The sequence below is a fragment of the Sinocyclocheilus anshuiensis genome, unplaced genomic scaffold (genome assembly GCF_001515605.1).
Source record: "Sinocyclocheilus anshuiensis isolate Anshui unplaced genomic scaffold, SAMN03320099.WGS_v1.1 scaffold238, whole genome shotgun sequence".
Lineage (NCBI taxonomy): Eukaryota > Metazoa > Chordata > Actinopteri > Cypriniformes > Cyprinidae > Sinocyclocheilus > Sinocyclocheilus anshuiensis.
In genome coordinates this window covers 2393134-2404885 of record NW_015547674.1, presented here as the reverse complement: position 1 = coordinate 2404885, position 11752 = coordinate 2393134, and the positions used below count along the sequence as shown (strand labels likewise).

General features: G+C 34.5%; 1 protein-coding gene across 2 annotated transcripts in view; it reads right to left on the bottom strand.

Moving 5' to 3' along the window:
• Positions 1-505: 505 nt before the first annotated feature.
• LOC107702980 (dnaJ homolog subfamily C member 25) overlaps positions 506-11752 on the bottom strand; it is a 20192-nt gene continuing 8945 nt past the window's right edge. Inside the window, exons 2-5 of one of the 2 annotated variants that reach the window (XM_016505467.1) lie at positions 7552-7704; positions 2765-2975; positions 2505-2683; positions 506-1839 (exon numbers count right to left, since the gene is read on the bottom strand). In XM_016505467.1, coding sequence (XP_016360953.1) covers positions 1717-1839; positions 2505-2683; positions 2765-2975; positions 7552-7704 — 666 coding nt within the window. In that variant the 3' untranslated portion in view covers positions 506-1716. Of the gene's footprint in view, positions 1840-2504; positions 2976-7551; positions 7705-11752 lie in introns of both variants that reach the window. The other variant, XM_016505466.1, reaches the window with a different exon arrangement.

The window sequence follows — 11752 nt, the reverse complement described above, 5'->3', positions numbered from 1 at the left end:
GCTGTAGTCACCGGTGGTTTCTTTCTTTTTCAGGACGTTCCAAACGTTGATTTCTACATGCCCATTGTTTTTGATATAACTCTAATTGAGTTCCTCTTTTCTTTTAGCACTCAAATTGCTTGCTTGTCTCTCAAAGTCAGCTCCCTCGTCTTCATCCTAGTTTGTGTGCAGTTATAGCAATGGCTAAAACTGATACAGCACATTCCCTGCTTTTAATATCTGAAAAATTAATGCAACAGGACACAGCTGATCACTTAGAAAGACCTGTGAGCCAACTGTCCCAATACTTATGCTCACATCAGATAGGAGATGAAACTCTAAGTGCTGATCTTCTTAGTTGGTAAAACATCTGAGTTGAATCACCCAATAATAAAATAAAAAATGTGACAATAATAAAAATGTGACATTCTGTAGTTTTGTCTCATATTCCTCTTTTAATCATTTGCAGATGTCTTGACTCCACAGCAGTCATCACTGTTCCAATACTTATGGAGGGCACTGTATATAAACTCCATTTGTTGTTTGCTTTTTGGATCTGATAGAGCATTTGGACCCGGAAATGGTGACACATGACGTCATGCTTATCAAATGGATAGTGTTAACTACTGAGGCAGCGTTTTGTTTCCTACTCAGGGGTCCAGGGTTACATAACCAAGACGATTAGAGTCATGAATTTGGGGATGATAAAATGAGATGCTATGCAAACAATCAATTTCTGATCTCTCTGTTCTCATTTCAGCCTTGTTTTTGTTACAGATTGCATGAATGAAATTATTGCATGGAAAAATAATGACCAGGACATACTTTAAAAAAATTTTTTTTAAAAAAATCTCCTACTACTTTCTAGAATACTTTTAATAACATTGTCTCTTCAAGACAGACTTCAGGCAATGAATCCTTACAGGCGAGGAAAAACTGATTTCGAAATTCTACTGAAATGAAGAAATTACAAGCATTCATAGAAGGCACATAGTCAAACACAAAACACCTTGAATCTAATGAAAAGTCTTTGGGGCATAGACCTTTTATGTGCACCGTTGGTTATGCACACATAATATAATAAATTACTGATGAAATATTAATCTACAGTGGGACAACCTATGTCATGTCTGCACTGTTTTAAAGTGAGATCATGGACGTAACCAGGATGCTCATGAACAGGAATCCCTACAAGGTAACAAAGTTTGCTAACTGGCCTTAAACTATAAAACTTTATTGAAGTACCACAAAAACCTGTAACTGAAATATTAGATGTGACTTAATATGTGGGGGAAAAAAATGGGAAGAGAGAAAAAGAAAAACACCTTCAGGGCACAAGCACAGCATCAGATGACGTAACATTTATAGCAGATATGTAGAAAGAAAGAAAGAGACACAAAGCCTTTCAATGTTTGAAATTAGGCATTTTTCAACAAAAGGGTTTTCTATAGCCTGTGATCATATAACTCCTGGTAAAACACAATGTTATTACACAGTTATTTTTCTTTATGATTCCAACAGTCTCTTCCTCCTATGCAATGACAGAAAAATCTAATGATCCTCCGCAGGTACAATCAAAAAGCCTTTATAGTCTATAAGAAAAGGTAGCCTTGTAGATGACGTGCACATTTGTCTATTGTAAACAAGGGCGCACAGAGCTGTGTGTAATTACACACACGTGAGCTCAGGCTGTTCAGGCTGGACATGCATCTGGGACGGTGCTCTGTGCATGTGAGGTCAATCGTCAGCAAAAGTGATGCGTCCAGGCCCCTCACTCTTCATCCAGCGCCTGTAGCGTTTCCATCGTGGGTCTGTGGCCATCTTCATCTTCATCTCCTCCTCCTGCTCCTCTCTGTAGGCCTTTCATAAACACACAGTATGATCACTCAGTCTGGAGTCCTAAACACAAACATACTGCCACCACACACTCAAGCTTATTATTAAAAATATTATAAATATAAAATAATATAATAAAAATAAGTAAATCACAAGATTGACTTAATAAGGAATGTTTCTTCTGAATATGAAAAAGGTTTGGGTGAATCTGATTATCCATCATATTGTAAATTATTTATATGATTTTAAGCATATGATCTTTAAGTTTTATATATATATATACACACATATGCGCACCATTATGGGGCATAAAGTATACCTATGTGAAAAACAGACATGAAATCAACAGTAGTACAGTTGTTATGTAATGTAAAACTAAACATGCATTAACAGCAATGTTTTTAAAGGGTTTTGAACTTTAGACTGCTTTCAGAGCCCAAGAAAAGCTTATATTTTTGACTGTATAGCAATTAATAGATTGCTGCAGGGGTGATGTAGTTTTGTAGGCCACAACCCAGAAAAAAGTTTGTATTTTAGCACTTCTGGTTCCATCATCCATTCAAAGGTTTTTTTTGTTGAATAGGTTTTGGTTAAGTGCCTTCTGATGTCTGTGTTTAACACAAGCAAAATATATTTTCTCGTTTTATTCTTTATAAAAAAGAAAAAAAAGGAAAGGAATCTTCTCAAACCTCATAATTCTCTTTGATCCAGAGCTGCTGCTTCAGGAAAGTCTCTATCAGGCTATTGTCCAGACTATCAAACTGAGCCTGTGACATCTTCATGTACCTGCGGATAATGTAAAGTCTCTCCTCATCCCCATACTCCTCCCCGCGAATGGTGAAACGGTAAAACCACGAGCAGTTCCACGCCACATAAGTGTACAGATGGTACGGGAACAGAATGATTTTACAAAGCAGAATATCAGATATATCGGGCTTCTGATAGCCACCTTTGATGTCTATCTTGTTCTTGATGATGTCTCTGATAATCTGCTCCTCCTCCTCACGGATCTCCTCTTTGGAGCGCCGGTTCTTGCCCTTCTCTTTGGTTTTATTCAGCAGACCTTGCTGCTTGGCCAGTTCAGTAGCCTGGATGCGGTATTTGGGAATGGTCATCAGGTAGTTGATGGCTTCTGTGTAGCTACTCCACCAGCTGTAATACTGCAAACAAATAAAAACATGTTTCTTAAGTGGATAGTTCTGACTCTAATATCTAACTCTATGAGCCATTTTCTAAAAATGAATATGCCACACAAAGACATTGCTTGTTGCAACTATCAGCAGCCTATTACAGACATCAAACCTCTTGTTGAAGCTCTTGAGGACTTGTCTGAAATTATTCAATGAGCCAAACTAGTGCACTGATCAAGCTGTAGATGAGCTTCAGTTCTTAATTATTTTCAAAAACTGGGTACAATGAGGTGAGATTATTCTACTCACCCTTCAACCTTCGATCATTAAAAGGAAATATATGTTATCTTTCTTCATATAGTTACAGAGGATTACAAAGGAATAATGAAAATAATGAGGAGAATAATACAGCAGGCTGAAAAGAACTATTCCATAGATATTCTTGTCTTATATCACGTCACATTAAAATTTCAAGCTAAACGTTATTATCCTGACTTCTCAAAATAGAACATGAATGAAAATTCAGCTTATTTAGTTCATAAGATGCATAATTTAGACGTGAATATTGTCTAGTATCATGAACTCTCCTCCCAAAATTTTATTGAAACAAAATATAGTATTAATTTCATGAAAAAATAAAAGTAAAAATGCTTATGCTTATAATAATGTGTTTAGTCTGTTTTGAACACAGAGGAACACAAGTGTGATCACAATAAGATTGGCTGCAAAGAAACAACTCATCTCAGCTAGACTTTCTATAATCATCACAGAAGAACTGGCTCAGCCTTTTCCGATGTGTGGGCACCACACTTCACTCTCTCAACCATCAGTGTCAGCAGCTGCATCTGCAGCACTGATTGCATGGGAAAGGCTTTGATACTGTTCAAAATTCGAATTCTAATCGAATGTGTCCACAGCAAATCAACAAACACCAGCCACTGCACTTAGTTATAACTTAAGTATTAAGTATACACTAGTATTAACTATAAGTTTTAGTTGGGGTGTTCAGGATTTAACACAACTGCACATCCAGCCAGCAAAAAAATTTTAGTGAAATTCTAGTAGTATTTTTTACTTTGAACAATTAATGATGATTGAATATTTGACTGCTTGACTACAATTTAGTGTTACTATTTTAGTGTCATCTACTCAAAGGTGATGAAGTCTTCATAAGAGGCTGGATCCAAGCTGCAGCTGGCATAATCTCTAGTTACCACGGGATATTGAATTTTGTTTAAATTTAAATCGATTTAAATATGTGACGATTCAAATCGGTTGAGATGTTTCAATCATCTTTTGTTTGCAACTGTATGTGTAATAGTTTAAATCATTGTTTATATGTAACCATATTTATTAGGGATGTAGCAATTAACCGTGAGCCGGTTGAAAATTTTAATTTTTATAAGTTTTAATATGTGACGATTCAAATCGCTTAGATGCTAAACAAATCGCGATTCAATTAGGGGTAGGAGTTTATATGAATGTGTCTGAGTGGAACTTACTGTCTTTCGATTATATTTTTTCTTTTCCTCTTGCCTCTGTATAATGCATATTAAATTTGGGGCTTGTTTTAAAATTTCAATTTAGTTTTGTTATTTACATTTACATTATATTTAAATTTTGTTATTTAGCAAACGCATTTATCCAAAGCGACTTACAAATGAGGACAATAGAAGCAATCAAAACCAACAAAAGAGCAATAATTTACAAGTGCTATATTAGTATATTATTATAGTGTTATATTTCAATTTCACAAAGAAACGTACAGTATTTTGTCCAAGCAATAATAAAATGACACATTTAATTTATAATTTGTCTTAAATCTCATTTTGTTAAAAAAAACATTGTGAATCGAATTGAATCGTGAAATCAAAATCGTGAATCGAATCGAATCGTGAGTTGAGTGAATCGTTACATCCCTAGTTGAATAGATGCATTTCTTTGTTATGCATGAAATACTTGAATATAAATGTGTTGTTAATGAGTTGTTAATTGCAGATAAACCATAGTTCTGTTAAACCCTTTCTGTTACCAAGTATTGTGGTGCCTTACAAAAAAAAAAAATACATTTGAAGAGTCAGGACTGATGTTTGCTTTTATAGTTAGGCCAGAGCTACTAAAATAGTTTCATCAGTGCATCTTAGATTTTCTATTCTCATTTGTGCACAAACTGAAGATTATATGAAAATTATAATATAAAAATATGAACTTATCGGTATCTGTATCAGAATCGGCCATGAGAAGGACTTAATTATCGGTTATCAGTATTGGTTAAAATTTTTCATATTGTGCATCCCTGATGAATATATTTATATATTAATAATTGACGGGTGCACAATAATTGAAACCATTAAACAAGATTAATTTTCACTTAATTTAATCTTTAAATTCACTTATTTGGAATGAATTTTCTAAGACAACACACTAAACATCATGTCTTTAGGATTAATTAGGCCCTCAGTTACCATCAGATTAGTGAAACCACAATGAACATTAACCGTGATTGCACTTGACTAACATACATGTTTTAAGAACATAAAAAATATGCAATTTCAAAAAAACAAAAAAAAAACAGTCTTTAACCAAGGTAACTTTAGCCTAAAATATGTTAACAAAGCAGGTAACGATGGTTGACTACATTAATCCTCAAATATTAGCGGATTTTATATTTTAAAAACAGCATTGATTAAAACTGCATATACATACTACATATACACATTGATTTATTTTATAAATATTGTAACGAAATGCATTTTTTTGTCTACTAATTACCAAATATTGCAGTTCTGTCTCTCTAACTCAATGTATTCCAATTGGCCGCTATGAAGTTCCTGGAACTGGATCTGAAGTCTACATGAATCACGTGACGATCAACCATTTCGAACTTCTGTTGGCGCAACTCTCTCTCTCAACGCCTCTGACACAAGGTACAACAAGAGGGTAAGTAAGTGACAGAATTTTTGTTTTTGGATGAACTATCCCTTTAAGGTGAGCATTTATGTAATTTTGCTACAATATGAAAAGACTAACAAAACATTTATGGCTCTTTTTTGGCATTATATTGTAAGTGTTTTTGGTCATTTCTGATCATGGGACTACATAGAATCTTTCTGCACTGGTTTTATTCCATAAGAAAAGGTCTTCGACTAAAACACTACCACAGTAAACATTTTTTCAGGCCAAAATGAAATCATCCATCCAACAAACACAGAGGCAATCTGGCCACCGAAATGAAATCAGACATTTGAAAAAAAAAAAAAAATGTTTGTCTTGAACCAAGGATTCAATAATATCGGTCAGGTATCTGATATATGGTTCAGATTAGGGGTGGGAATATTTAGGCACTTCACGATCCGATCCGATTCCGATTCTGGGAGTCACGATCCGATTCCAAAACGATTCTTGATCTACATTTTTTCCTAATTAATTCTTCTTCTGTGCAAATACATCTTTACAACTTTACATTTTAACCAGAATTGCAGTTTCTATGCTTTTTGTTTATAGTTGGAATGTCAGTACTGCCATCTTAAAAATAGGGGTGTGAATCTTCTCACGATTCAATTCAATTACGATTATCATTATCAACTCAATATCACGATGCATCACATTCTCAGTTTTCAATATTACTGCACATGGCTACATTTTCATATAAATTTTATATCACATTTAATTTGAAAAAATGTACTTTGTTTTAAAAAGTAGTCTGCTTATATAATAAAAAAACAATTACTTATTTAAAATAAGTGTTCTTTAAGTATCCGAAACGAGTTATAGTTTTTTTTTTTTTTTCCTCAGCATTATTGCCATTTGATTATTATTGATGAGATCATAGACAGTGGCAGCTTTAACAGGCTGCATTTACACTAATTCACAAATCTATTTCGATATATCAGATGTGCTGTCCTGCTCCGCACACACTGTCAAGCAATGCGCACGTGTCTCACAGCGCAAATTCTGTGCAATGAAGCCCGCCGTGTCTCTAGCGCGCACACGTGCCATTTGTGGGGAAAAAACCAAGCTCAGAATCGATTCAGAATCATTGAAGAGAGAATCGCGATGCAACGGAGAATCGATTTTTTCTCCCACCCCTAGTTCAGATGTAATTGCCCACGACATATTTGCCTTTATTGTAGTGCCCCCAATGGCCGTCCTGGGAGAGTCTATGCATCTGAGTAGTGGGAAATAATACTTAAATAAATTCCTGGTTTCAAGTCTATAGGCTTTACAATTTGGGCTTCACAATGAAATGTTGCAGTATTTATTGCTGTGCCCCCTATGGGCGTTTTTTTTATTTGGTGTACTTCTTCAAAATGTACGTAATACAAATTGTTTTCAAAATGGATGACAATTTTATTGGCTCATATCTGCAAAACAATTTGATGAATCAAAGTTTCTTTGGCTTTTTGTCTTGAGGGTCCGTAGATGAAACACACCAAATTGGGTTCTCTGAGATTTACAGTCTCTGACGCCAAAACAGATTTAGAAAAGAAAATCAGGAAGATGATGATTAAGAAAAACAACGTCATCAGTATGTCGGCCTTTTCAAGCCAATGGCAACAGACGGCAGTAAATGACCAGAACATTTTGTGATGAGTGGTGTACTCACCTGAAACAGTGAGACTGCACAAATAGTTACGAGAATCACTATCCTAACGTCTACTTTGGGAGCAAGTCTTCTTCTGTAGTAGGTGTAGTAGTGGCTGTAGTATTTCTCTGGGTGGTCCAGCATGTAGTCGTAGTCCTTACGTAATTCTTCATCCTGAAAGTTGCAATATGGGAATCTATTAAGCTGTTATAACTATTTACCATGTCACAAAATTGCAATGGAAAGCAAAATTCAACTTTGATGCTAGTTTGACAAACCCTTGAAAGTATTTTTACTGTAAAAGCTTGAAGACTTTACATTCAGTCAGTCAGACAAACACTATGAAAGACCTTCAGGCCCTGTTTACACCTGGTATTACAAAGCGTTTTGGTCGATTAGATCACAAGTAGATGCGGGAGACACATTCTCGCTCACACCTGGTGTTTTAATCCGTATATTCTGTCCACTTTCGACCACTTCTGTCCTGATTTCTTTTGACAGGAGGGTCTATGGGCCAGTGTATGTGGGCATTTTCTGATCTTACCATTTAATATTGTGGAATAATAAACTCGCGCAATTTACATATGAGCCAAATGCTGTGGGTTTTTCCCCCCCAAAAGCTATTTTTAAAACATTTACTGCATAGATAAAAATCTGCCACACATATCAGTCAAAATTGCATTGGGGAAAAAAAAAAAAAAACTTATTCACCTATAAACTGTCAGCAAATCCTTTAAATTTTACCAGTATTCAGAACAGAATAAGATAAAAATCTGAAAATATACTATTATAAAATAAAACAAATTGTAATTGCATTCATTTTAAACAATATTGGCCTATAAACATCCTGCAGTCCTAAAAATGATATGTTGTGTGTGCACGAGAGGCTCCGGCGAGATCACGCATACTGTCCTTATCACAGGGGAAAATAATTAAAATATTCACAATAAGAACAAAACTATGCCTTTGTAAAATAAAGAAAACAAACAGGGTGCGTTTTCAGCCATCTCTGTTTTCTTAATACTGTGGTGCGGCCATAGAAATGAAATGAAACAGACGGGTTTTTTTTTTTTTTGTTGATTTGTTAATTATTTAACTGAAACATATTTTGTGTAGGCCTATTTATTTTATTCCTATCATCTGTCATTTTATTCAGTTTTTCTCTGTTTTCTCTAGTGTTAATTTTGTCAGCTATTTTTAATTTAGTCTTAGGTCCTGTGTCAAATGTAACTTAGTTTTTATCATATTTAGTCAACTTGTCCTGTTTTAGTCAAGTTTTAGGCCTAGTCGATTAAATGTCTGAGAATTTTAGTCTAGTTTTAGTCAGTGGAAATATTCGTCATATTTTCGTCTTATTGTATAATGGTTAAAATTATGAAAAAATATACTGTATTATTTTGCTCAATTTTAATTGCAATGGTTGTTGTCATTTGGGAAATTTATTTTTACATTTCATCAGAAGTTGCTCTTTTTTTTTTTTTTGTTGATTTGTTAATTATTTAACTGAAACATATTTTGTGTAGGCCTATTTATTTTATTCCTATCATCTGTCATTTTATTCAGTTTTTCTCTGTTTTCTCTAGTGTTAATTTTGTCAGCTATTTTTAATTTAGTCTTAGGTCCTGTGTCAAATGTAACTTAGTTTTTATCATATTTAGTCAACTTGTCCTGTTTTAGTCAAGTTTTAGGCCTAGTCGATTAAATGTCTGAGAATTTTAGTCTAGTTTTAGTCAGTGGAAATATTCGTCATATTTTCGTCTTATTGTATAATGGTTAAAATTATGAAAAAATATTCTGTATTATTTTGCTCAATTTTAATTGCAATGGTTGTTGTCATTTGGGAAATTTATTTTTACATTTCATCAGAAGTTGCTCTTTCACCAATAAGCACAAATCAACAGAATATCTAACGTTAGTGTACAGATTTATAACAAGAAATCAATTAGAGGCTAATAAAAACCAAAGACTTCAGATATACACTTGCCCTGCCTGCGTTATGAAAACTGGTGTAACAAAAACCTACTCTTAAATATTATAACAGAGAAGTTCCTAAGAGTACCGTATTGGCCCGAATATAAGATCTGGGTACTGTCTTACGTTTTAAAATCACAAAGGGAGTTTGGTCCCATCAGGCTAACGTGACAGTCACAACTCATGCAGCTGTAAGGTTTTCTTTTTCTTTTGTTTTTACTCCGATCTTTACAACACGCATTACATTACGTATTTCATGGCACACTCGTTTTATGCGTATTTGGCGCCACCTATTGTTGTGGGTGTATTATTGACATGTCAAAGTCTAGACCCTGAATATAAGACGACCGTGTTTTTTTCAGATGTATTTCCAAGAAAAAAACATTGTCTTATATTCGGGTCAATACGGTAATTCCAATAATTCCAAATTGCATTAATGTTTCTCTTTTGAAACAACGGCAAAAAGACTTATTGCTGCACAGAGGTTGCATAAGTAACATTACAATCCGCAACCACTATCGCAAACAATACAGAACACAGACAGAACACAGACTGGCTGAATGACACTTTCATTTAAGCAGAATACCTCAAATGGAGATCGCTGAACTCCAGCTTACTTGTACAGTACTGTATGTCGTGTTTTCAGATCACGGCCCCTCCGCAGAGAGAGCGCGTGTGAATGGTTGGCAGACTGCATAAAGCAAAAAGCCGGCCAGAGTATGTATCTGTTTAACAGAAAAGCTCTGATTGGGGGATTTGAGGATATCTGGCAACCACAAACATGAACGCTTGCGTAATAGAGTCTTGTACAGCAGTCTGAAATGTTTTGGCTCCACATTTTTCAACGAAAATAAAAAGGTATTGGTAAAGTTTTTATTATTTTAACTACATTTTAGTCTTGTCTTTTTTCGTCAACGATATTGCATGTTGATATAATCTCTGTTATCGTTTAATGACCTTATTATTGTCTCGTTTTTGTCATAGTTTTCATTAACGAAGTTATGCACATGCAAAACTAAACCACTGAAAAGAAAAACATTTATTTTTAATGGGTCACTTACACTTACCCATTGTCATTTATATTAAAATTAATTCAACATTCCAATTTTTTCTCGGTTAATGTATAGGAAATGAACATGGTAATATTTAAGAATTAGCACAGTCAGCGGAGAGTAGGCGGTCTTTAGTGGCTGTCCGACCGCACGAGTCCACACTACGAGCGCAATCTGGTCGAATGCGTTTTCGACAACCTCTGGAAGTGGTCTAAAGTGGACAAGTTCAAAACATTTTAGACTCTGTTCTAGGGGTCAACCGACATGTATTTTTCAAGGCCGATGCCGATACCGATTATTACAGATCAAGTAGACCGATAACCGGTATTTTGAACTGATATATATATGTCTGGTGTAAAAATTAAAATTAATGTCAAAATTAAGAATAACAAGGGCTCTGACAACAACTGCCTTCCCTGCTGTTGGTTGAGTATAGTACTCCCACAGTAAACTCTTTATTTTTTGGCAAACAAAGGGTTTACCATTAAAATTAAAACATGGAAGAAATAGCGTATTGTGTAATTATTCTTTTAAACAAAAGTTGTAATAATTGTTGTAGTAGTCAGGGTTTAAAGCAAAAAAAACCCTCGGCCAAACCCCATTCCTCAGCCATACCTGTCACACACCCAGTTTAAGAGCAGTGTTTTTCTTCTTGTAATCAGGAGCGCTTGTCCTCCTAATTTAAAAAAATTAAGGAGCACCTTCTGATCAATAATCAAAAATTCTGATCAAAAATTAGCCTTCCTAATATGAGGTGAAGTGATTTACAGGGGCATTTTCTTTTTACCTTTGCAATGGCATCATTTTCATCTGTAAAATTCAAAAATGTATGTTTATAAGCTTTTTAAAATTTCTATTTAAAACAATATAATAAGAAGTAGAATAAGACAAATAAGTTACCAATCATGAAATTAGTATTAATAAATTAATTTGTACTACAGAGGTGGCACAGAAGAACACAAAAGTGGCTTGTAGGTACACTTTCAGACATTCAGTGAGGCTCAGAGGTGGCATGAGTGCAATTAAATTCATAAATTCATGTGGAGATTAATGTTTTAAATATACAATTTTTAATACAGAAATAATAAATGATTTAAATAACTGCAATTATACCTAAAAATGAAACTGAAACCGCCAGCAGGTGGCGGCAAATCACGGATTTTATCACTGAATCATTCATTCAATTGATTCGTTCGAAC